General features: G+C 37.1%; 2 protein-coding genes across 2 annotated transcripts; one reads left to right on the top strand and one right to left on the bottom strand.

The window, feature by feature from the left end:
- Positions 1-974: 974 nt before the first annotated feature.
- On the top strand, positions 975-18,395 carry ndufs4 (NADH:ubiquinone oxidoreductase subunit S4). Its single transcript, XM_065267114.2, has 5 exons — positions 975-1,112; positions 2,431-2,509; positions 17,619-17,791; positions 17,892-17,965; positions 18,209-18,395. The coding sequence occupies exons 1-5, from the start codon at positions 1,030-1,032 to the stop codon at positions 18,310-18,312; spliced, it is 513 nt and encodes a 170-aa protein (XP_065123186.2). The 5' UTR covers positions 975-1,029; the 3' UTR covers positions 18,313-18,395.
- Positions 18,396-20,151: 1,756 nt separating this feature from the next.
- Positions 20,152-25,847, bottom strand: fsta (follistatin a). The gene is made up of 6 exons (XM_065266991.2): positions 25,642-25,847; positions 24,119-24,310; positions 23,737-23,955; positions 23,315-23,539; positions 22,785-23,015; positions 20,152-21,224 (listed from the first exon to the last, which is right to left on the bottom strand). Exons 1-6 carry the CDS (start codon positions 25,733-25,735, stop codon positions 21,136-21,138), a joined length of 1,050 nt encoding a protein of 349 aa, XP_065123063.2. The 5' UTR covers positions 25,736-25,847; the 3' UTR covers positions 20,152-21,135.
- Between the last annotated feature and the right edge of the window lie 1,192 nt (positions 25,848-27,039).

The following is a 27,039-nucleotide window of genomic DNA, read 5'->3' as shown; positions in this document are numbered from 1 at the left end:
AAAGTTTGGATGGTTTTATTATTAAAATGATTTAATAATTGTGGATTAGAATTCCAAGTAACACATATTCAAATAAACAATTTATTCCTTGAATGCACTGTAGGTTGTTTTGGATTAAGGCGTCTGCCATAAAAATTTGAAGCATTTACGCAAGGCTCATACTTGTGTAGTGTTCTTGTTAATTAGATTTTTTTCACATTTAAGTGGAAATCTCCAAAGCTAAAAAAGAAAGGCCACATTAACACTTTGTCTGTTGATCTCATTCAAGCAAAATAGAGATTCCGGCACTGAAGTGTGGGTCCTTAGACCTCTCAGTTTTATAACTGTAGGTACTTTGATCTGAGACAAAATTCCCCAGCATCATATATAACCTGATGGCAATGAATGGTAAATTAAGTAAAAGAAGAATCCAGGAAGTGATAAATAGTGGAAAATTAGCGGGTTAAGCTTTGGCATGCCTTAAGTCCCAAGAGAGGGCTACTTTGTCTCAGTCTAGTCCTGAGAACTGAAAAGGAAATCGACCCATCTAAAATAAGCCTTTGAAGAGACCTGAACTGAAATTAAGAGACATGCCATGGATGCTTTCTTCTGTTTCCTTTCTCTTTTTCTTTATAAAAGCCCTTTTTTCTTTTGTTCGGGTATGGAGGCTATATATTTGTCAAGGTTGGTCAAGGAATAAAATTAAACTCAACATTGAGTAGCAAGGGCAAAGCATTGTAAAAGCTATTTTTATTTTAAAATTTCTTTAGGAAAAATAAATATATTTTTTTAATGCCATCCATTTTTTTCTATTTTATGTTAAAATAAAAACCAAAATAAATAATTATATTTGTAATAATATTTGGTTTGTGTAGCGTATTAGTAAATACTACCTTTCACTCAAAAACACATCTGCCGTGTTTACTAATTTACTTCTGGACATCCCACACACGTTTCAGAGTTTGCGTTTACTTTTTACCAATATGTGAATTACGTATCGCGCGAGTTTGGCCTCGTTGTCTTGCCGTACAGCTCACATACGATGTCAACATGGCGTCCTCAATGTCATTCTTTGGTTTAAGCCGAATTATCTCTATTTCCTCAGTCACAAAAACATTTCTGAATCCCGCAAGGTAATAACCAATAATTCAATGATTGTTGTGTGATTATACGTTTACGATTAATGAAAGAAATGTTTGTTTAATGTTTTTTCCTGTGTCTGTGTTACCACAGTTAGCCGGTTAGCTTACTAACAACAGTAAGTCTGACAAGCAGTTATCTTTTAATTCTGTGTAAAATAATGTTTGTGTTTTAAATGGGCAAAACACGCTGTCACACCTTCCGTTTTAGACAATAATTTAACGTGACGTTTGTAACCTGTTATGTTAGTCAACTAAACAAATACGCTGCCCTTTTGTCATTTGTGATAAAATCAACCATCAACCTATTTCAGAAGCAGAATCTCTCAAAGGGTTCACTCATGAATTATTGCAATATTATTCTTAAAGTATTTAAGCAATATAAGTGTTAAAGCAGTGCTGCAGTTGTTTATTTCTCACGGGTATTTAGGTCATTTTGAAGGAGCTATTGCAGTCCACACAACTTTACACATTTGCTGTCGGATACTGCTTCTGTAATTTTGTTCCTAAATTCCACTAAGTATGTTTTAAATGCTCTATTTGAATCGTTTTTTCTGTCAAGGTTATTTTTAAGAGTCTGGCTAAGTAAGTAATGGATTATTAGCTAGCATGGTTCACATCAGGTCTGGTACAGTAGGCACAGGGTTGTTCCTAACTGAAACTTTATTTAAATGGACAACCAATCCCCGTTAAGTTCTGTAATGTTATGGACATGCTTACAATGCTACTGTATGAAATGACAAGGCATCACAGTACTTATAAGCTTGGCTGTTTTTTAGTACGTCTTACTCTTGGAAATAATTTTAATCTTTGATCTGTGCTGTTAGTTATATTAAATTTAATAGTAGTAGTAATCTTGTTGTACCAACAACAACCTAATTATGAAATTGTAATGAAATTCATCTTATGTTCATATCTACACAGTTAATATGTACACACATTGTGCTCAGATCTTTTGTTTTTCTTACACATTTAGTTGGAAATGCATTTTATTTATCTTGCTTGGCACTACCAAATAATTTTCTGTTGATGACAATCCAGCTACTATTCAGTTTCACATTCCATTGTCACAAAGGCTCTTAGTGTAGATGGGCAGGGTGACACGAATTGCTGCTTGTTGCTAACTGGCTTATGTAGGAGCTTGCCAGAAACTCAGCAGGCAGAATTAATAGGGCCCAAGAAAAGGACCGTCTGCCTCGTTCCTATCCCTTGATGCGTTTCCTTCTCGAAAACACTTTACTCTGTGGTTTTTAGTTAAACATGTTTTTTTGTGTGTGTTTCTACTTTTAAGTTTTGTATTTCTATTTTGCAGGTTAATATGCACGTCTGGATGGAGACTGGTAGAACAACAGGGACAAGGATCCCAGCTCATCACTGTGGATGAGAAACTGGTATGCATCAAAAGCTTTGGCTGTGTTGTGAACTAGGGCTGCATAACAAGTAAACGCAACTAATCGTTTGCAGAATAAAGTTTTTTGTTTACATCATATTGTCTATAATAATTATGTATTTATAAATACACACACATGCATGTATAATTTATTTTAAAATGTGTATATATTAAGTGCTACTGTATATACACATGCAAATATATATATATATATATATATATATATATATATATATATATATATATATATATATATATATTATGTAAATATTTAACATGCATATATATATATATATATATATATATATATATATATATATATATATATATATATATATATATATATATATATATATATATATATATATATATATATATATACACACGCACATGTATGATGTAAACAAAAGCTTAAATTCTGCAAACGATTAGTTGCTATGCAGCCCTATTTTGAACAATACAAACCTCACTGTTCAAAACCCTCATAACGTGTAAACAGGGAAAATGCACTCTCATACTCTCATAAAAGAAATCTATACTGAAGTTAGGTTTTATAATCTTTAATGTCCTTGGTAAGACAATAATGACCTTGTTTACCTATCAGACTTCATACGTTCTGCTGGCTTTGAATGTGTAAGACGTGTTTGGCAGAGCGGGGTGTTTGGGTGGACTATCTCTGATTGTGTCTGAGTTGGCAAGTACACCCCTCCTGCTTGAGGACTCTTGCTTAATAGTAGGGGCCACTCTAAAGTAACGCTGCAAAAGGGCCCCCAAAAACAGGAGGTTGAAAGCAAAAAGGGGGAAAAACAGTTCAACAGTAGCAGACTCACAGGAAGACGACGGCTGTCCTTTTTATAATTGGCCACAGAGCTTTCATTGTTGAAAGCGAGCTTTGCCCATTGAGCAAGATTTTTGGTTTTGATGAGGTACTGAATACCTGTCTTTTTTAAACAGATTCTACACATTTTTTTCTTCCTTTAGAGACATAATAGTGTTATGTAGCTATGCGGCTTGAATAGACATCCCTCTCATATGAAAGTTTGCATCAATAAGTGTGTAATTGTATGCTATGTGAGATTTTTTTTATTAGTCATCTGATTCTTAGTCAAAGTAGTGGGAATGCAACAAAATAATGTGGGAATACAAAAAACATTATGTAAACAAAAGAAGTACGTTTTGAAAATTTGAATGATTGACAAACATTGCATGCAACAATCCAAATACATGCATACATACATAATACAGCCGTCTATATTCATGTCAACTGTATATTATATGAAATTAAAGTATTGTTTGCATTTTGGGGCAGTTTCCTAGACCGGGCTTTAGCCTAGTCCCAGACTAATTAAAATGTTAGCGTTGTCTTGATCAAAAACAACTTGCTCTGACATATCTTAAAATATATCAGTGCGAGTGTTGTGTCTCAAGATGCACAACAGTAGTGTTTATTCATAAAGTTACTTAAATATCCTATTTTAATTAAGGCCTAGTCCTGGATTGTTCCTGCATAACAGAAGTTTCTATGTTTATTGTTGTTGTTTATTTTTCAAGATGGTCATTGATCCGAGGTTGTCTTGTAGAGATTGTCTGGGGTCAAACAGAAAAACGCATCTAGAAGACCCAATATAAATTCTAAAAGACATTTCTTTGGATCTCTAATTTTCATGGTTAACTCTGTAATTTATGACCGAAACATGGAGGCATGTTGACCAGAAAGAGAGGGCAGGGGAGCACCAGATTTAGTGCTTTACTAAGATGTTTTAGCTTTCACCTCAAACTAGGGATGCATAACAATTAATCGCTATTAATCTATAGCAGAATAAAAGTTTTTGTTTAAATCATATATGTGTGTGAACTGTGTGTAATAATTCTGTAAATATGCACACATGCATGTATAATTGTAAGAAAAAAAAAAAAATAAGTTATACATAAATTATACATAAATATACAAATGCATATACTCATGTAAACATTTCTTAAAAATATACATGCATGTTATGCATTTATCTATACAAAGTTACTATACACAGTTCACACATATATATGATGTAAAGAAAAACTTTTATTCTGCTATAGATTTATCGCAATTTATCGTTATGCATCCCTACCTCAAACCAAATTTAAGGATGCATCACAAAATTGATTTAATAGGAAATTATTGGAAAGATTGCCTGCAGGCACTCACAATTGGATAAAAAGAATGATATGTTTGTCGATTGTTTTGTTGATTGTTTTTGTTACGGAGTCGCACAAAAGCACGCTGTCTGACCTAGATTACCTTAAATGCATTGTAAGGTCAGTTTGCACGTCTGTGGAATACATAAATCTAAATGAAAATGTTTATTTGGAACTTGGATAATTTATTTAGACTTAAAAGTTCATTTTCTTTTGGTTGTTTATAAGGGTAGTTGACGTCAACATTAGTGCTGTGACTGATCAGCAATTCCCACTTTAAATCACCTTTTTGGCTTTCCTATTTTATTTAATTAGCCCTCCAGTGTGACAAATAATTTTTTTAAGAATATCATTGAATACAAAGTCATAAAAAAGTAATTAAAAGTCTGTTAAAAGTATTTTTAGCATTGCATTTTAGCCCTGTAACTTTAAACTGCTTTGTGTTCTTTTAAGAAAACGCTTTGCGTAACTTGTTTTGAACCTAATTAATCTAAGATCTCAAGTGCCTTTGAAAATTAATCTGTAATAGCATCATTGTCTGAGATATTTTTGTATATCTAATTTGGAAAAGGAGAAAAATGGAAAATCTTTAGCCCCTCGAGCTCTAGTGAAAGTGCTTGCAAATGTGTAGCATTGCAAATGATGGTAATTAAGGAGGTGCGTGATTGTGGCCGAGTCTTGCCGCTTTCTCTCTCTGGTGCCTGCGCTGACTTGCTTTTGTTAGTAATTACAGTTTGATTAAGCATGCTGGGCTGCGAGAAAGCCTGCATGACTGGCCAGTGAAACAGAGCTTCACACGACATGTCTGAGTCGTGCTGGGATCGCTTGTAACCTGAAGTTTTTCTGAATGAAGAATGCATTGTATCTTACTTATTTGTGATGCTCCTCTGTTTAAAGTCATTTTTTAAACTACAAATTAGGCCAAGAGTGTTCATTGAAAATAGCATACGCCAAATAAGACGACTGGCATTTGGCAATTTTCTAATGTGGTTTGCTTAACGCATTATTAGTCCAAACAAACAGTTTGTTGATTTAATTCTATTAAATTTGCTTCTTGCTACTTTTCTAACACGAGACATTATCTAGAAATGATAAAGTTTAATGTTGCACCAGCTGATTAGAGTGTTGGCAAAAATGATGAATTAACTTAAATTAAAGTTGCCGTCAAGCCTGTATCCTTGTGTGGAAGTGTGGAGCCAGTAAAGTCCAAGGTGGGCTGAACATAAGATCCAGTGATCTTCCTCCCCCTTCCCCCTTTTTCCTTCTGTGTTCATCTCAAGTATCTGTTTTGTCTAGTTGTCCCTTCGTACCAGGTGCCTGTCCAGGGAAAAAAATGTCCAAGGCCAACAGCTAGGTCAAAGGATATGGCTCTTTAAAGAGGATCTTACAGAAAAGCTTTGTGTATTAGTGGCTAAATGGTATGTTATTTGCTTAACACTTGAGAAAGTAACCTTTAAAGTACCTGACAGCACCTTAGTGCCCTCTTCAGCTGGTGCAAGTCAACTTCCTAAGTTCTTCACTTTATTTTTACCACCCTTGGTCTTTAAAACATTGTTTTCATTCGCTTGACGGTTGAAAATTACAGCTAATGTAGTTGATTGGCCTTAAGTGTTATTGTAATGGAGCTATGATTCATTTACTTTATTTTGCTTAATTGTAATTACCGTTACATTGAGAAAGTTGGGAGTTTATTTCTTTCTAGTACAGAAATGGATTTGCCTTAATGGGTTTTTTGGTTCTCTGTAGATTTGTAACTGGTGTTAGAAACATCTATGTAAAGCTTATTCTTAAAAAGTAATTTTCCCATAATTGCTGAGTATAGCTTTTTTATTATGCTTAAAAAAGGGTAATTTGTTAGTAGGGCTGTGTATCGCCAACAATTCCCCGATACGTATCCCGATACAAGGGTCCCGATACGATGCGCATCACGATACAAGACTATTTTGATTTACATTTTTGTTCAGAATTTAGTAACATTATTATTATTATTATTTTTATTATTATTTGTTTATTGTACATTGAATAAGCAGAGTTGTAACAGTTGTGTTTTTGCCATTCATTTATTAGCTATTAGAAATATTTAAAATCCCAGAGTTAGTACTTAACTAATGTTTTTTTTAAAGCAGTTTTACAAAGATGGCGCCTTACTCTTGTCTCTCATTATTCTACATCTATGAATATATCTATAAACATGCAGTCAGACTTAATACTATTTAATAGAAATCAGATTATTAATGTGACAGTTATAGTTTGAAGTAGCTCTGTCTTCTCTAGACGTACACTTTTCACATGCAAATCTTTGTCGTGTTTCTTCTCAAATGCGTCAGTACTGTTTTATAAGAGCATGGCTAATAAAGCCCTTTGCAGTAGTATAGGCTAAGATATCTGCGCTTTCATACTGAACTCATTGACTTTAATGCGCGCGCGAGAGAGAGAGAGAGAGAGAGAGAGAGAGAGAGAGAGAGAGAGAGAGAGAGAGAGAGAGAGCGCGCGCAAGTACGCGGCTCACTATGCAGACACGTGCGCCAGCGAGACAGACACGCAAAGTGAAAGTATACCCCGCCACCTTCAAATCTATTTACTTTGCGGGACACATGCGTCCTTTCTATATGGATCGCGGATCAACAGCAATTCATCACATTACTTTCAAAAGTACATCCGAATCGATACGGAAGGTGCTGTATCGATGCGCGCATCGTCAGGCGTCCATGACGATGTATCGTCGTATCGATATTTTGAACACATCACTATTTGTTAGTGAGTAGTGGCTAAATAAAATTGTTGTCTACAATAATTTTTAAAATGATTGTTCTTATTATGGCCAGGAACATTACATTAAAAAAGTAACGTTATGTTATCATAAGATGATTGTAGAATGATTTTAGGAATTTTGATTGTGTTAATTTGAATTCGGCGCCTTAAAATGTAATGCTAAAATTGTTAGCTTATTTATAAAGCAGACATTACTCTTGCAAGTGTTTGCATAAAAGTTGCAAGCAAATATTAGAGGTAAGACCTAGCACCCTTTGTTCAGTATAAACATCTTGTAAGAGTTATGCAATCTTTTGAATACAATCTATTTTGTCATCTATTAATTAGTGATAGACCGATATATCGGGCCGATTTTTGCAAGTTTTATGTGTATCGGCATCGGCCGATACGTGGCTGCTGTGTTCGCCGATTTTTTCCACCATTATTTACAGCAGTGGTTCTCAAACTTTTTCAGCGTGTGGCCCCCCTTGTGTACAGTGCATTTCTTTGCGGCCCCCCAAAGAAAATTTATGACAAATTTGTTCTAAAATGTAACATTTGAATCAAACAAAACATTTAAAATAATTCAAAGTAGTGCTGTTGGTTAGTATTTATTTTTGTTTAATTAAAAAAAGAATTCATGATAAATTAATGTATTTTATAAAATGTTATAAAACTGGGGCCCCCCTGGCACCATCTCCCGGCCCCCGGTTTGAGAACCACTGATTTACAGACAGAGTGCTGGAACCCCAAGCAAAACAGGTCATGTTACTAAAAAACAACCAACCTTTCCATGACAACATCAAAAGCTCTGCCTAACAGCTGATCATAGCAGGACAAAGTGGATTTTTATTTCTCATCTCTACATATATTTGTAGTAGTAAAGTGCTAAAAATCAATATCCTTTGCTGATAGTTCCTCGTCATTGTGGAGAGTGCAGTTCATGGTTCCATAGCACCATCTCCTGTTTTTACTATTTGTTAAATATAGTTTTTTTTAAGTTCAATAAATGTTACTTTTTTAAATCGAGACTTGTAACATTTGGCGTCATCGTGTCATTTTTATGATGTAAATTGAGTGACCAAAAGCAGTATCGGCTCCAAGTATCGGCTTAAGAAAATCGGCAGCCTGTATCGGTCATCGGCTAAGGCTGATGAAACAAAAATCGGTATCTGCATCGGCACTAAAAAAAATCCATATCGGTCGATCCCTACTATTAATGTCTTTCTTTATACTGGGTCACAACTGAGACTGCAGGTGTATGATCTGGTGAGCCTCTGAATCAGCAGTTGTGGGATGTTGTCAGATTCTTGTAGAAGACCCAGTCTGAGCTGTTAGCTGTGTTCTTGTGTGGTTACTCAAGGGTGACCAGTTTAATGCTTGGGCACAAGTCGAAACTAGGCCATGGACTGGCATGAGACACACAGACAGAAGTAGAAAATTTCTCAACTTTTGAAGCGGCAACGCGTGCGTCAGCCAATCAGATCACCTTATGCAAATAACCTAGGCAGAGCCAGCCAATTACGTTTATGGAAGACCAAGCATGTGTAGCGTCCACTGTGAATGGCTGTTGTCCATGCTTCAGACAAGCCTTCCGTCAAGCGTTAACGCTTACGCCCCGTGTGAATGTACCGTAAGACAACTGGTCAAACTGAAGGAGTCTTAAGAAACTAGATGGTAATACAGCACCACACTAACCACCTTTGTTCACAGCAAAGTAGAGAGGAAACAGGAAATCTTTTGGAGGGAGAGGAGCAAGAAGATTGGCATATGGTACAGGCCAGATTGAAACATGATGCAGTACCTGCACCTACTTCTAGTTTGCAGTACCTACAGTACTGACAGTTAAACAAACAATAACAATTCAGGAAATCCCTTAATTGATTATTAATGTGCGTGCTTCACTTCAAAGGTGCACTTACGTTATCCAAACCAAAGCGTGCCCAAAACGCGTGATCGCTCTGTACTGTGCCCAGGTGCAGTTTGGTTAATTGTTCCCTGGCACCCTTGCAGAGGTGGGCTCGGGTGCAGTTTAAAAGGCAAGACGTCATGTGTGACATTCATTAACTCTGATGCATGCAGCATGGTAACGTGAACATCTGAGCGGCCCAAGCAATAGATAGACTGAGCAATATGATAGGCATGGTAAGAGGGCTGCATGTCAGTGCATCCCAAACAACTCAAAATAGAAGCCCCAAACTTAACATTACGATGGACTTCAGTGTTGATAGAGAGAGCTTGCTTACTATTTTTGTCAAAAAAATTGCATCTTAATGACAAAAGCATGCTCGGGCATGGATCGTTAAAAGTACAATGTGAGTGCGTGCGAGTAGGGGATTGAGGAGGGGACAATCATGCTCGGGCACGGTACGGTCCTGTGTACTATGAGTGCGCTCCAAGGATGGCCTGATGGCCCAGGGCAAACGTGAACACTTCCCCCACTCGGGCCACCATCACAAATATTTATCATTTTGTTTATCTGCCCCGAAAAGATGCATCTCAAGGCTTCAGACAGCATGCAAATACTGAGTTCATGTTTCCTTGCACTTACACAAAATTATCTAAAAATTGTGCAAATATCCTCGTAAATGTACTCTTTTGTGTGATTGTGAACAATTGAGAAGGAAACAGTATATTGGATCCATATTTTGGTCTTAAAGTGACAACACACCAAATACATTTCTCTCTCTCTCATTTTTTTATATAGCGCTTTTCTGCAGCACTCATAGTGCTATGTTGTGCAGCATCCACCTGGATGATGCGTCGGCAGCCATATTGCGCCAGAACACCCATCACACACCAGCTTATTAGTGGAGAGGAGACCGAGTGATATAGCCAATTAGTATAAGAGGGGATGATTAGTAGGCCAATGGGCAAGTTTGGTAATGATGGTAATGCACCAATTCACCGCAGTGGTGCAGTAGTTATAGAATGTGTTTGTGTGGGCACGTGCATGGATGCATATAGGGTTATATACAATGGATATTTTGAAATATAAAATGTAAATGAGGATTGGATATTTGTTTCTTAAAGGGGTCATAGTGTGAAAATCTGAGTTTTTCCATGTGTAAGTGCTATAATTGGGTCCCCAATGCTTCTATCAACCCAGAAAACACGAAAAATAACAACCCAGTAACTTTGTGCTCTCCCAATGCTTTTTATTGATTTAACTTCATGAAAGTTGCACTAATATTTTTTTTTACTTTAATATTGTGTGGTAACGGCTGAAGGGGTTGCAGCCTAACAACGCCCTTCAGCTGTTACTTATTCCTGATACAGCACAGCCTCTCGTACCTTATTGCTTACTTATCCAACCACGGCACTGCCATTTAGTGCTGAGAGAAAGAGAAAAATAATTGACAGCATAATTAAGTTTCAATATCAACAAACCACCATCATTGCGATCAGTGTTCACATTTCATCAGCTTATTTGCCGTTTTTGTCCTTTAAAATGCAAGATTTTGCTCAGGCCTACAAAGCTACATGCTATAATAAATTATCTGAGGGGTATTTTGAACGGAAACTTTACATATGCTCTCTGGGGACACCAAAGACTTATTTTACATCTTAAAAAATCTTATAATGTGACCCCTTTAACAAAAATGCTTGTTTATTGGCACCGATTTATTTTTATTACCGGTGGGTGCTCGTCACAACGTCAAGGTTACTTTGCAACAGCAGATGCTCTGGAGTGCCCAAGCACTTGGAAAAAGAGGAAAGCAGCACAGTTGCGTTTTCCACATTGTTTAAGACCTGAAATAGGAAGCGGCCCTTTATTCAGCTTATTTATTAAAGCATTGTAAATATTGCAACTCGTGAGATCCACCAATAAGTTCCCGAATTTCAAAGGGTGTTTGATTCAAATTAATTGAGCATTTGCACAAAAATCGGTATTGGCATCGGCACTATAAAATCCATATCGGTCGATCCCAAAAGCACTCTCACGAACCTCTTATGATTTCTATTAGAGCTGCAACTATCGACTATTTTTTCAACCGATTAATCTATCGATTATTTTTTCGATTAATCGAATAGTCTAATGATTTTTTTATACATATAATTCCCCAACAAATAATAAATGTAACATCTGCCATTAACGCCAACATTTTATTTAAGCATTTTCTTAATTAAACAAACACACAAACCAAAATTTTCAACATGAAAAATAAAGTGGCAGTGCCACTTTAAAAGAGGCATTATTCACCTTAAACAATAAAATAGGCATAAATTAATATTTTAAACATTAGTTTATGATTAGTACATGCATTAACTCAGCATTAGTTCAGACTGAAGTAAAAATAAGTTCATTGTGATTCATGAACCCTTATATAAAATGTAATGGTTATATTATTACTGTTAATATTATTACTATTAGTAGTACTGCATTCTCATTTAACTTTAACATTTAACTTTTCTTAAGTTCCGGGTAAAAAACAAGTTCAGTTAGTATGATCTTCTAATATTTTATAAACAGCGTTTACGCCGCTGTTACTTTAAATAAACGCATGTCAGGAATACCTTACAAGACGAGCTTCTGTAATATCTGCGCACATATTCGCAAAAAAGACGTTCATTGGGAACTCCGCACTGCCAGCTGGCTTTCAGTGCACGCGGGCACATGCCTATCAGTTCTCAATGTGACAGTAACTTATTATTTCATAACTTCTTAATATAAAAACATGTCCTGCTCTTTATTTACTGTTTCAACATACTGCCCAGAAGCGATGCAATGTCACGTCTGTCAGGCGTCTCGCAGCTCGTATTAAACGAAGATGTAAACGCAGCTGTATTAAGCACAGTATGTATTGATTCTATTGTTTATAGAGTAAGTATAAAAACTTACTGTAATAGTTCAAATTCTTACGCTGACGTCTCGTCATTTTGAGGTCGGAGAGCATCAGGTTTTCTTCTTTTAAGATGATCATACACAGGTGTTGCGCTGCTGTGGTATGCCATTTCAGTTTTACACAGTATGTGTTTTATTTGGTCTCTGCTTAAAGTATTCCCACACTTTTGATCGCGTTCTGTCTGTTTGGTATAACACTTGTATCACCCGGTCGGAGCTGAAGCCGCCTTCATTTCAAAATGTAAACAGTGCGACGCATCGACGCATTTCCGGCAAATCGACGTAATTACGTAATCGACTACGTCGACGCGTCGTTCCAGCTCTAATTTCTATGGTGTTTTAATGTGACTCAATTTCGTTGATTTGCTTTATGTTGTTGTATTGTGCACCAGATATTTGTGTCTTGCCGTCAGCTTTGCATTTTCATTGCTTCTTGGCATCTGAGGGCTTGGGGCTTGCAATCCTGTGCTCTATTCTGACTGTAGTATAAATAGGGTTGGGTATTGGCAAGGGCCTCACGATACGATACATATATCACGGTACATGTGTCATGATACAATGCATCGGGATACAATACTTTGCATGCTGCGATACATTGCAAAACTTTTTCTTTTTTTTTCATATCAAAAATGTAAAAAAATAGAGCTGACTTTTTAAAAAAACTTTTTGTAAAGCCAAAGTGCTTCCACTCGTTGACAAGCTGCATGTATTTTCTGCCATTTTCTCACTCCCGCTAACTTCTGAGACATTGGCAGAATGGCCGTATATGACAAAGAATTAGACAGGGACAACTACAGCAGCGGCAGAGGAGGTTGTTTGATGCACACAGAGGGATTTGATGGGTTTTAAAAATATTGATAGTAAAATACCGATACACTATCGTGGAAAAAAATGCTTAACAATGGTTAACTGTATCGATATTTTTGCACATCCCTAAGTATAAACTTAAAAATGTATGCCCCCTAGGAAAGGCAGGCATCTAGTCAAGCCTTCTAATTATGCAAGGCTTTTGATTTGTTGACTGATCTTTTAGGCAACCCTAAAAACACACACCTCTAGCTCGCCTACTACTGATTGTAATATGAGAATAGAGTCGACCCCTTGAATCTCTCGTTCCAGTAGCACATTTATTTCTATCAGCCAGTCTGTGTATTCATTCTATATCTAGACCAGACCCCATGCACTTGAAAGGTGTTATGCAATGGAAGATCAACGAGTTGAATGTGACGTTGAGTTTAAGGGAAGATGTTGGTGAGAGACTTGATTTAACACCAGGTAATCTGCAAAAACCTACTGTAGTGTCATGTAATGATTGTTGATTGGCTCAAATGAAGATTTATCAGTTTCACCCGCTCTCATTTTGAGAGCAAAATAAATTTTGGAAACCATTTAGAAACCACACCGCAAATGTTTATGTTTCTAGTCTGGCAAGTTGAATCTGTGGATCATCAGTCATTGATCTACAAATTAGTTTACCCAGAGAGTCAATCTGTATGCAGGTGGACTTGCAGACTAGCCTGTAATGACTTTCCAAGTCATTTTTATGTCTGTGCGATTTTGGATGTCTCTCAAAATGTCTCAGAGCAGATAATTTTCTTGATGATTCTCTTGATTGTTTTTTCCCTTTCCCACTCTTTTTGTGTTGTTGTTATTAATCGCCATGTGAATTCAAGCAGAGAGATTCTGAAAAGTCTGTAGTGAAGCAGTAAGAGAGGATCATTTCAATCTGAAGTCCATATGCGGAATAGCCACTGGATTTATATACATGCATATGTACCCCGCATCCCTCAGTATTCCTTGAAAGGATTTCCACCTGTAACCTTGCAATGACTTTTCCATCCACATTGTTATATATTATTGTCCAGTTGAGCTTCAAACTTGCCAATAGGCCTCACAAGTATGTTACTTTACAAGTCATCGGTGTATTTGCCTTTCTAGTCAGAAACAGTGTGCAATCCTTTCAAACAGTGTATGAATCTACTTCTGTATGTGTGGCGACAAAAAAAATCTGTAAAAATGGTTGTTATCTTAAAAGATATTTCCCAAATAAATAACACTATAACCTGAATCTGCAAAATGGAGAAAGCAAATCAGGCAAACACACAGCATTTTTTGGCCTCTAATTTTTACCTCCAGAAGTCAAAAGCTGTATTTACTCAAAACCTCAAGATTGTTGTTTTCCTGTCGCTGAGGTAGCATAGCAAATTTTTTCTTGTTTACACTTAGATATCAAACCCGTCGGCCACGCTTGGATGTACCAAGCTGCATGCAGGGTTTATTCAAGCAGTCGGCCCCACAGTCTGCTTCTGTGAAAGGGCTCCCATGCTCTTTATTCACCGAAGAGCCGGAGGTGTCAGAAATATAGACACGCTTTCACGTGATGAAGACTTTGCCAGCCTTTTCTCTCCAAGTTTTAAGCCTGGCATTTTGTCTGCACATACAGGTATTGACGGGCTCTGTGAATGGTGTCAAACTTCATAGTTCTCATTTTGCTTCCTGTACATGCAAGGAGAATAGTGCAGCGTGTCCCACTCTTTGCCCTAATTTTTTTCGTCAAGCACCATATTTAAGGCACAGTCGCTTGCTTTGTCTGGTGGCCATTGTGCATCGGTCTGTTGCTTAGATCACCCTCGTAGTTTTTGTTGCCGTAATGAATGCAGGCAAGTCTTAGTCTAGACTATTTCTCCTCTTTTCTTCATTTTTTTCTCTTATTTTGCAGGACAATAGAAAGTGTTTTCAGTAATTTTGAGTTGGGATTTTTTCAGATACTTTTATAAGTTGTCTTGGTTAACAGTAGTGGATGGTTGGTTACATGTATAATAACTTATTATCGTAGTAATTCTGTTATTATTCCATTGTTCCCCAAAAGATCTTGTATTTAGAAGATCAGAAGTTGCGTTTCCATTACCCCTCACATTAGGGCTTTACGATTAATTGCATACTTTGAATTGCACAAATTGAAATTTCTAATTACAAATATGTCCAATGGAACCACGTCAATAAAAAAAAAATGCATGACATGTTTTTTTAAGCAGCATGAAAAAGGAATACATCGCAGAACTGCATTTTCATATTTACGTGAGTAAACTCGCATGTTCATTTTTTAAAGATGCAAAATCGCACACTATAACCTCCCAGAAGGGGCTTTCTTTGCCATTAAAGCAACACCAAAGAGTTTTTTTTTTAACTTAAAGTAACGTTTCCAAAAAAGTTTCAGTCGTTCGTCCACTCGAAACGGGTTGAACGGCACTTTCACATTTGCATTGCAGCCCTCTATCGCCCAAAACCGAACTAAAGAAGTTTCCAACCGCAGTAAAAACTACAAAAACTTGCTTTATGGCAGACCTACAATCCAATCAGAGCCAGCTTTCCTACAGTAGGCTAAATTATTTACGACAGTGGTAATGGACAATTCCGCTTTCAACCTGTAGGGGGAGCAAAGAGCAAAAACCCTTTAGTGTTGCTTTAATGCTTGGATAATACGCCGGTGTCTCCTTTGATTAAAAATAATATATTGTTAACTTCAGCTGAAATTTTTGAAAAAGTATTTTACCAAGTCAGTCGTCAAATCAAGGCTATGTCCGAAATCAAAGGCAGCCTCGCTGCCTCATAAAACAAAGACTTTCACATCATAGAGGAATAATGGAACTCTGTTTGAAATATAAACAGAGAGCACCTTTGTGATAACTAATCCCATATTTCAAAACTGCAATACTAATTTCTTGCTAGAAATGCAATCATAAGGTGTTAAAATAAAAAGTATTATCTTATATACACTAAATTTGTGATCCAGCTGCTTTCTTGGCCACCATTTAATTTTTTCAAACTCGACCTGGCCCGACCAATCACATTTCCAGAGCACATACACGCATGGAATCATGGGATGATACAGCTATCTTAGGAAGTAAAGCAAACATTGGATACGTATGTGCCTTGATGCCTTGTTGGAATGCTGTCTCTGAAGGTAGCATTTTAGAGATTTCGGACACATCCATAGTTTTACAGTTTTTAGAAAAAATGATTTAGAAGCGATTTAAGTAAGTCAACCAACGTCTATTACCATTATTTTTGGAATGACTTATCGCAAGAGAAAAAAATAAAATGTTTAGTCACATATGAAAATGGCAAATAAATGGTAAATATTGCAAAGTTTTGTGAAAATCAGGCCTACAGACTTGTTAATCCCAGAAATGATTTTTCCAATAATCTGTTTAAACGTAATGCCATTCTTTTTTATATGAAACCCTTCCTCTCTGCGTCCTGAATTGAGAATTAAAAAAAAGACATGTAAAAGTTCTAGGCAGCTGAATTTGAACCTGAGTTTAAAAGATAACATATCATGGAAAGCTGACATTTATGAAATCTTTGTGACATGTCAGTGTAGATTCAAGTAAATGATTCAAGTCATATTTTACAAAATTACGCCCTCTAAAGTAAGTCTTTTTTATTATAAAGACTTCCATCTTTTTCCTACATTTAAAATGTTATCCCGTGTGTTTGGCAGCCTTTTGTTCGCAGTTCATGCTTAAGAACCTCTTTTTCAGTGAATCAAGTGGCAGATGACAGACAATGATGAAAATTTGATTCTTTGAAGTTGTAATGGCCATTGAAATGTGTGAAGTTCCTCCATTGAAAGGAGAGCTGCTTGTAGGATTCAGAACCTTGGGTGGCTGCTTGCTGGGAGGTTTGTCTGTGTGTTGTTGCCGACTTCCCATTGCTGGTATCTAATTCCCAAAGGAATTGGAGTCTCTTTGCTTTCAGCGCCCCACTAGTCCAGGACCATTTCACATACACCATAACATTCTTAAAACAATTTGTACTTCCAGATTATTGCATAAAACATACTTTTTTATACAAAAAGTCATTAGCACAGTTAGATCATTTATCGGGTCCCTGTATATCACTTTGGGTCTTTGTTGATTTTAAAACGATTAATAATTTCTCTAAAATCACGTTGTTTTCTTTAGGAAAAACTGTTTAAACCTGCATTGACGATAGACTGATCTCCTGAATAATTCACCTGCTCAGAGTGATGCATTCTTTTAAAACTTTCAAATGAATAGACTGTTCAGCTAGTCTGGGGCGTTCTTTTTGCCTTCGCACCTGAAAGCCCAGGTTTCTGGCCTGTGTCTGAGGACATGCGGTGAAGATCGCACTAGGCTGTCTCGAAGCATTTTGGGAGTGTGAGAAATTAGCTTGTCTAGACAAGTTTAAAAAAAGTTTTCCTTTAGGAAAATGTGCAAATATACGAGAACAGCGAAAAGCACACATTTAACGGTTTTGTCTTACGTAATGATCACATTGTACTAATGAGAATTTTTTTCTCCATTTCTTTCAGGACATCACCACTGTCACAGGTGTTCCCGAGGAGCACATTAAGACCCGCAAAGTCCGAATCTTTGTGTCTGCCCGCAATGCCATGCAGTCCGGCATCAAAAACACACAGAAATGGAAGTTGGATTTTGACACCAGGGAACGCTGGGAGAACCCAATGATGGGTTGGGCCTCTACGTGAGTAGGAGTCAATGATTGTCCTACCTTGGCCCTTCATCATGTAAATGGTTTTGGATTTTTTTATGTTTTTAAAGTAATTTATTTTCCCTTGATTTAGGGCTGACCCTCTGTCCAACATGGTGCTTATGTTTAGCACCAAGGAGGATGCGATTGCTTTTGCAGAGAAGAATGGTAAACATTTAAACATCATTCATAACCATATTTTTAAACACTATAATGTTTTAATAAGAATCACTTGCAAAATGAGTGCACCACACTTTGAATAAAAAAAAACATAAAGCTTCGCATTTCTTCTCACTGTGTCATCTCCTGTGAAAAGTTTACACTACACATCAGCAGCAGTGGACGTCACCCAAACTCTATCTGTAAGATATACTTGGCTGAGTAACCCTCTGTGCCTGTTTATTTTTACAGGTTGGAGTTATGATATAACAGAGAAGAGGGACAAAAAGCCCAGAGTGAAGTCATACGGAGCAAACTTTTCCTGGGATAAAAGGACTAGAAGATCAGCCAAATAGACAACCTGTCTTTTATCTTTAACAGACTTGTAAAAAGAACGTTATGTATCTAATAAAGTACTTTCTTTAAAGCTTTAAAACAACTATGTTTTATTGTGCTTCTTCTTAAATGAGGTCTGAATCTTAGTTTGTTATCTATCTATCTATCTATCTATCTATCTATCTATCTATCTATCTATCTATCTATCTATCTATCTATCTATCTATCTATCTATCTATCTATCTATCTATCATATATTGATTATGTAACTATTTATGATTACTGAAGTAATTGTGTGGTACTGATGTGCTCGAAAATGCTCCAATCTCTCCATTTCCTTAGAATGTAAATCTTCTTGTCAGGTGGTTAGTTTTTCCACTATCCGAACCCTCTTGTAGACAGTTTAGTGTTGTTAATGTTTCTCAAATGGGAGGATGAGGTAAATGTCAAGCTTCAAAAGACTGAATGCGGCTAGATATGTTTACTCCCATGCTTCTCTAGGGATGAACGGAGATGAGATGAGCAAACCACCTGCCTGCTCGCAATGAAGGTGAATTAGAAAAGCAGTGCCCGTTTCACCTTGTCATTTTTTCTTACTACACAGTCATTTTACTTCAACTCAATTTTGCTTCATGATTTTATGTAAGCGCTGAACGTCAATATGAACATAATTTTGATTTTTGTTGCATTCGTTGCAGAATTTCTGTTGAAAGTGAAAGTTTACTTCATGAAAGCTTTATAATAGCTCAGATGCAAAAGCCTCTAAGTGACATGTTTTCTTGTAAATGAGCATAATGAATTGTGCAAAACAAACTGTTCTGGATGTCCCAATGGTGAGAATAAGCAGATTTGTTGTCAAAGTTTTTGATGAAACATGGCGGTTAATATCATTATCTCACTTTTGACAGAGTTGGCATTTAATTGGCCTTTTCAATGGCACTTATCTACATACACTGAAAAAATGCACATAAGGTGTATGGATGTCCCAATAGGCACTAGGTCAGCTACAATAGTCAGTGCCTGAAGGATAGAAGCCACAGAAACTCCAGTGATCATTTTAAAGCAGCTACAGACTAGTTCAAACACAGAACGGGAATGTTAATAATAGCATAACGGGGAGCCATTTGTGATGTGAGATTGTGTGTTTGGTCAGATGAGGTCAGGGTAGAGCCGTTTAGCAAAAATTCAGTGTTGTGTAAGGTTTAATACTTCCTGGATTTTAAAAAGCACCATGCACAGTGAAGTAAGGGGACTGCTATTTGATAACAGAATATGGAAGGTGGTGCAAGAAAATATTAGTAATCAACTAAATTGATCATTTGAGTTTGCCTTTCAGCAGGATGGCGATCAAATGATTATCTTTGAGATTGAGCTGCAAATTTTAAAGCTTAGTACTTACAGGAACATTTTACATAAATAAAGCCAAAACTGCTAGGCATTTTGTCGTAATATATAACAAGACTATAACTTTTATATGTTAAAGGAGTCAAGGACAGCATATACATTGATATTTGAAGGACCACTTGTTGCATTATATGGGACACAACTGTGTTTTCACTGGAAAAAAAAGATTCATTCAATTTCCTCAATTTTTTTAAGGTAAGTGATTGCAATCAATTTATTAAGGCTACATTTAAAAAAAAGATTAGTTAAATATAATAAAATAAAAAACTTTTGTTTAAATGTAGCTTAAATAAATTGATTGCAACCACTTACCTTAATAAAATTGAGTAAATTGAATGAATCATTTTTTTCAGTGTTCTTTCCTACTAGTTATAACGATTTTGTTATTGTAAATCCTTGGTTGATAGAGGACGTGGCCCTCAATTCTTAAATGAAGTCAAAACAACAGTGACCAATTGATCAGCATTATTTTTTTATTGAGTTCACTCTTAATATCTGTACAAATACCATCAAACTTTGTATATACATATGACATTTACATAAAAATACAAAACTATATATTTATAACTGAATTTTATTTTTATCTTGAGATGTCTAAAAAATAAAAATGCATTTTGACAAAGTGAAAACAGTGAAAAAGTGAATGCTTTATATATTGATACTCGGTTCTCTTCTCTTTTCCTTTTGTTAGCTCTGCAAGAGCAATATGGAGCAGAATATTGGCAAAAACAACACAAAAAAGCTTAATGGCACATGTTTCTCAAAGTATCACCCACTGGGAATTTCACCTCTTTCGCAAAAAAATCTTGAGCTCTTACTGCTGTTGCTCATAGTAAAGTAAATTGTCAGGGGTTTCCTATATGAGAAATGGCTCATTTTTTACTTTAACCTGCTGCACAATACCACAAAACTTTAAAATCCCTTTGGTCAGTTACAATAAACTGTAAACAAAACCAGAAATATACATGTACATTAAAGAGTGACATTTTTCCTATGTGTTTCCATTTTTTTCCAATAAATAAACACAAGCTAACATGCAAGTATGTGTGAAATAAACATCTGTGATACAGAATTGACATTGATAAGCATTTATACAGCTCAGGGAAATGCAATTTACAGCTTGCAGATGACTCACACTTTACAACATGGTAGCATATTACCTCACAATAAATAACACTGCTTCTCTTTGGACAAATATATTTCTCGGTCATAATAAAAAAGAAAAAAAAAAGGGAAAAAATAAATCAACATGACAGACAGTAAGCCAGACACCGTAAATGCATAAATTATAAAACAAAACACTGTATAAATAAACATCAAGCAGACTGAACTACATGTATACCTCTTTTTTTTCCCTCTGAAAAATAAATTAGCATACACATATGTACAGTGTGGACATGATTCCTTGCCCTAGGTCTGTTCCACCGGATGATGGCGCTTTATCCATCCAGTACTGGTGATAAATGGACATAAGCCATGTAGTCCTGGTCTTCTTCATCGTCATCATCCTCCTGGTCTTCAGTAATGGCTATATGGGAGAATACATGGTAGCTGTTGTATGAATATAGACCACAACAGCGCATAACTTATGTGAGTTATTGTCTTTACGCCAATGTCTCTGAGAAAGCCATAGAGCTTGTGTGTTTGACTATTTGGCAGCTGACCAAAAATTATGCAACAAGATTCACATAAATAAGCCAGATCAGAGGCTTTAAAGGCTCAGGTCTGTGAAATCATAGAGACAAAAAAGTGCTCTTGCATTCCACGACTGGTTCTTTTTTTTCTGGTTTCGTGTCAAATCCATTATTTTGAATGCACAGTTGTAACTGGGCAGGGCAACAGCCTGCGCACCGGCCGACCGTAGCTACATGGTCAATGGCACAGTTCTGAGGTATATATATATATTTATATATATATATTTTTTTTTTTTTTCTACATAATAGTTTACATTGAAAAAAAACTGACACGGGTAAAGCAATGAAACAAATATGCAGTCCCTCACAAACAAATAAACAATTTTTAAGACACAACACAATCACAGCAAAACTGCACACACAAATTCACCTTGCTATTGTTAGCTATCTAACAGCAGAGAAGAATCAAGAAAGCATTGCTCTACAAACAACAGATTTTTGTCCTGCAAACTGCAAAATGCTGTAGTCGTTCGAACCATGAGGTGATCATAAAGTTGGTCCCATGAATATTATGTACATACCTTAAGGCACAATAACATTAAGGTAAAAATAGGTTTTATTCACATTGATCCTTAGATTTGTTTGCTAGCACAAATCGGAATGTAACTCAACGGTTTCCTCTTTGTTGCTGTAATATTTATGGCTCAGCCAGCTTCATTAATCCGTTTTTCAAAGCTAGTGAACCATCTGTCAAAATAGGTAGTCTACAAGTTCTCTTCAAATTCGAAACAATGGCACCAATGTTACAATCACCTTATGTGAGTGTAAGAAAAAGCCTTTCAAACCCTCGGAAAGATTGGCAGAGCTATTTATGTCATAGTGCATTTGAAATTATTGATTACAGCCAAAAGCAGATCAAATCAAACAAAAAACAGAATTCATAAAACACTTACATGATAACCATGAATATAGCTATGTGACAATGAAATCGACAAGCTGATATATGATTATATAAGTCTCTACATTTACACTACAACAAAGGGGAAAACGAACTGAAAGTTATAGCAACCTCAACAGGTCGCTATGAGTGTGAGCGATGTCTTTCACTAACTGCAAAAGTTAGTCTGCACATAATTTTCTTGTTAGTTAAATGAAGAAATTAGTATAAAAGGACTCCTAGAGAGAGTTCTTGAAACGGATTTCGACATGGTTTTCGTTGATCTTCATTGGATTTTGTGGGATCAACATTTTCTTGCCGTAATTTTTCCCAAGAAAATGCAAAATTAATGAAGCCAGCCAAAGAGGACATGCAAAGAACTTCCAATCTTTAGTCCTTTCTGTAGCTTAAATCTTAGCAGCAGGAAGGTAATGAAGAGGCGTTATTTGGAGGGGTGGAGGGTTTGGGGGGAGGTTGCTGGGGCAGCACTGGATTGTCTTTAATATGTGTTACTTACAGTTGCAAGATCCTGAATGCTTAACCTCCAGGAGAACCCCCAAAGAGCAAGCGGCCTGCTTCATGGCACACTCGCTCGGATATGTGGTGTTGTCGCTGGCACACACCGCCTCCTCCGAGCGACTTTCCGGGCACGACTCCACGCAAACCGCACAGCGCCCACGACCCATCTTGGCATCCCACAGGCATTTCTTCCCGGCGCTACAATGGATGTCATCACATGACTTGGCCTCTAAAAGAAAACAGAAGACAAGAAACTTAGCTGATCCAAAAAATCAACGTGGACGTGCATAAATGCGCTCGTTGTTGTCCAGAGCCTGGGAGGTAGATCTTGCACAAAGAGCCGTGGGCTAGATATGCTTAGTTTGTTATAAAAGACGGGACAATGCTGCCAACATCAGGAAACAACGATGGCTTTCCTTCGCAAATAATAATCACAACAGGACCGTCACGAGAGACTGTAAAGGAACAGAATGTATTTGCCCAGCAAACTAATGTCTAAAAATATAGATCATTTCTCTAGACACTTACTGATGCATTTCCCTTCGTATGCCACGCCAATGGATCTACCAAGCAAGCACGTGGCTCTCCTTAAATGGCACGCGCTGGCATATACAATCCCATCGTTGCCACAAAGGTACTGCTCAGGAGACATAACCTCTGGGCAGATACGGTTGCATGTCACGCAGTATGCATTGTTGGTCTGGTCCACCACACAAGTAGAACTACCAGGACACAGGACATCGCGGCATGTCTCTGCGAGGACGAAAAGGAGAGAGCTGTTTTACATCGCTGTTTATCCACGTTCAGCACGACCAATGACCTAGAATATTTCTTTCAATAATGTGGTAAAACAATATGTAACATATTTCATACTGCATGCACAACTGCTGAAATGTATTCTCGAACTTTATACGATTTTGCTTTTGCTTCGAAAGGCGTGTACAACCTACTTTTGCATTTGCCTTGATACTGCACCTCCAGGTCAGGGTGCCCTTTGCATTTGGATTTTAAAAGGGCACATTCATCTCTGTATGTTTTTCCGTCAGAGCCGCACACTGGCCCCTTCCAGGTGATATTGGAGCAGTCTGGGGCACAGACGCAGCGTGGCTTACTCCTCCTGTTCATTTTACATCTCTTCCCAGGGCCACAGTCAACATTATCGCATGTCTCTAATATTGAAAAGAGTCGGATAAGGAAATTATATTTCAAAAACCCAATAATGGTTCATTTGTATTCATTGTTAATTTGTATTCAAAATAATACGAATATATGTAATAAATTATATGTATATGTTCTTCACTTGTTGCAGAAGAGACACGCATGGGATTCTACCTTTACAAGGTATGCAGTTTGGAGCACCGCCATTGAAGATCATCCACCTGAATAATGTGCTGTTGGGCACATCTTCCTCAGTCCAAGATGTGCCGAGCCTCCCACTTCGGCAACATTCCTCTCGACTCATGCCTGGCATGTAGAGCACCTGACATCTCCCGTTCTTGCCTTGCTGTAGCCAGCAGTTACCAGCTGTAAACATAAAGGGAAAAATGCCTGTCGTATTAAAGTGTCTGAAGCCAGTGACCCAGACACAACACGTGCAGCCTGTATTAGCCGGAGCTCTCGCGCTCCCCCTCCCCCGCTGTATTTTGTCTGATTTTTTCCCAACGTAATGCGACTGTTTTACACTTGCATGCCTTCACCCAGACAACTCAAGGGATCGCGTTCCGCTCGGGATATGATTTTGCTCCCGTCGATTATATTTTGGCCGTGCAGAGAGGTACTGTCTCAAAGTAAGTGCCAGACTGACAGACTCATACCTATTTAAACAATGTGCATGGTAGTCTAGACTCCAGACTCTTCAAGCGCCCCGTGCCAACTGTCTGCGCTCACCACCACCACGTTTCACCAGACTTACGGGATCGGCACAGAAACGCATTTCATCACTGTTCATAATATAGTTTAGATACACAGACAAGCTGTGTAATTTACCGTCGGGTCAACTCTAAGGGGAATCGGTCGTATTTATTTATGCCATTGGAGATTCGCGCCGGTGAAGCCACGCGCCAGACAATCCAATTAAATCATACAGTCACGCAATCCTCATCAAACTTTGTTTAAAAAATAAATAATAATCACGCCGGTTAATAACGATTTGCACTGCTGTGTCCTCGCAATTACAAATGCATGAAAATGCTACATATTTTTTTCCATTATGTCTGCTGACTTGAATTTATAAAAGCCAGACGAGGTTGGAAGGTAGTGTCTAATTTCACTAGCTACTCTTAAGAAAAATACAGACGAATGTCTGGCTCATTTAACTACATGCAGGTTTACTTTTATTTAGATTTTGTGCCAAATTTATATTTATAAATAAAAGACGCATTGTTCTTCTTGATGCTAGACACGACTAACATGAATACAATCATATTGTAATTAAACATTTTTAGGCATTATTATCATGGCAACTAGAGAAACGAATACAGAAGCGACTCAATTTAATGGTGCTCTCATGTAGACATTGAAATTGATCTCTTATGTCTGCTGCCTACTTTGACAACCCTCGCATAGTCATTTAATTTGGACACGTATTAAAATGTTACCTGAAAATGATAAGTATTTTATGGTAACCATTTCCGAATGTCCTTTTCTTTAAAATAAACGATTAACATGAAGGTACGTGTGAGGACGCACCTGTCTCGAAGACACTCAGACAGAACAAAACTTTACAGTTGCCCACTAACAAAGCAACTCACTTCATTTGAAAGACTTTTATTTATTCTTGCATATCCCTGACAAAAATATTCTAAATAATTATAACGAAACAAGCATACGAAAAAAAGAGATAAAAGTGCACTTACCTTGCACTTTGTGGTCTTCAATGAAACAGCAGAGCCACAAGAGTAACAAAATCATTCCCATGTCGAGCTGGTGACGCTTTAGCATCCTTATCATGTTTAAAGAGAGAACGAGTATTGGGACGAGCTGCGCAAAAGTAATCTTCTTACTCAGACAGTGCTGAATGAATGCTGCTCTGAGAGTGCCACCTCTTTTAAGTGTATAAGGGGTCTCGGGCCGACTGTCTGTGGTGTGGGCGGTCTTCCTCTCTGTGGGGGTGGGGAGAAATACTTTTTTTCTAAGTTCTTTCAATCCAAATCAGGTGACATAGCTGCTTGAAACTTTCTCTCGCCTCTAATTCACTTCTGAGTTGTGCTAGATGGTGAATATTAAGTCGCAGGACCTCAGTTACTCATAAATATAAAAGTTGCGTTGGGAGTCACCAAGAAGTCTGACGTCGGTAGACCGTTGCATCTATCCATCATTTCAGGAACTGCTATTATCATCAAAAGCACTACAAATGTAGATGACTAGTCCAATTATTTGAAGTAATACTAGCCATCCCGTTCTGTCCAGATAACGTTATGTCTGAAATAAGCAACAGCACATTCAGTGCATGTATCCAGTGCATTGGTAAAGATTTGGTAGGCTATTATCAAATAGGAACATATTGGTGGGTGCGGAAAAAGATATTAATACTTTGAATGACTTGAAAATATAACAGCGTAGTCTTTAAGTAGTCTGCGTGTACACCACAGACCTTTGCAGAAATGGCCAAAACAGCCAATATTTAAATTGTCACAACTTTCTAGGCCATTTGCAGGTCTGATTATCAGGAGAGGGTGTTCATTTAAAACAAGGTTACTGCTGACAGGTTATTATCTAAACGAGAAGACAGTGGATTACACAATAAAAACAAGAAAGATTGTTAGAACATCACGTGTTGCGCTTTGCCTCCGCGATCTGAATTTATATCCCATTCAGTTTACGAACGGCGGCGGCGCGCGAGGCAGACTACCCAAAATTCATTTCCATAGAAGTGAGACAAGCGAGACTGGGAAGCTTTTGCTCGGTTTGATGGAGGTGCACGTGCGACCTCTTCTGCAAGCTGTTTGCCACGACCACTTCTTGAACAAACAAATCTTAAATGACATGTTATTACGCGAGTTTATAGTATTTAAACTGGAGCTCATATAATAATATTATTGTCAGAGGAAAATGTAAAAACTATCATATAAATAAATAAATAAATAAAACATCAATTAGTATACCTGTTTAACATTCTGCAGACCCAGCCAGATCTATTAAATGTGTCTATAATAACACTGCGACTGTCTAGAGTATTAAACGTGTGTAAGATGAGCATACATTTTATTGACTTCAGATCAGACGGTCACAGATAGCATGATTTAATTGAGGCA

Source organism: Paramisgurnus dabryanus, chromosome 5 (genome assembly GCF_030506205.2).
Source record: "Paramisgurnus dabryanus chromosome 5, PD_genome_1.1, whole genome shotgun sequence".
NCBI lineage: Eukaryota > Metazoa > Chordata > Actinopteri > Cypriniformes > Cobitidae > Paramisgurnus > Paramisgurnus dabryanus.
This window is presented reverse-complemented; position numbering and strand designations above follow the sequence as displayed.

What these genes read in the sequence shown, in the direction of transcription:
- ndufs4 (XM_065267114.2), top strand. Translation starts at nt 1,030, where the DNA reads ATGGCGTCCTCAATGTCATTCTTTGGTTTAAGCCGAATTATCTCTATT. An exon ending in ATGATGGGTTGGGCCTCTAC is followed by an intron (nt 17,792 to 17,891) that starts GTGAGTAGGAGT and finishes CCCTTGATTTAG; the next exon opens with GGCTGACCCTCTGTCCAACA. An exon ending in TGCTTTTGCAGAGAAGAATG is followed by an intron (nt 17,966 to 18,208) that starts GTAAACATTTAA and finishes TTATTTTTACAG; the next exon opens with GTTGGAGTTATGATATAACA.
- fsta (XM_065266991.2), bottom strand. Translation starts at nt 25,735, where the DNA reads ATGATAAGGATGCTAAAGCGTCACCAGCTCGACATGGGAATGATTTTG. An exon ending in TGAAGACCACAAAGTGCAAG is followed by an intron (nt 24,311 to 25,641) that starts GTAAGTGCACTT and finishes TTATGTTTACAG; the next exon opens with CTGGTAACTGCTGGCTACAG. An exon ending in GTATCAAGGCAAATGCAAAA is followed by an intron (nt 23,540 to 23,736) that starts GTAGGTTGTACA and finishes TCGTCCTCGCAG; the next exon opens with AGACATGCCGCGATGTCCTG.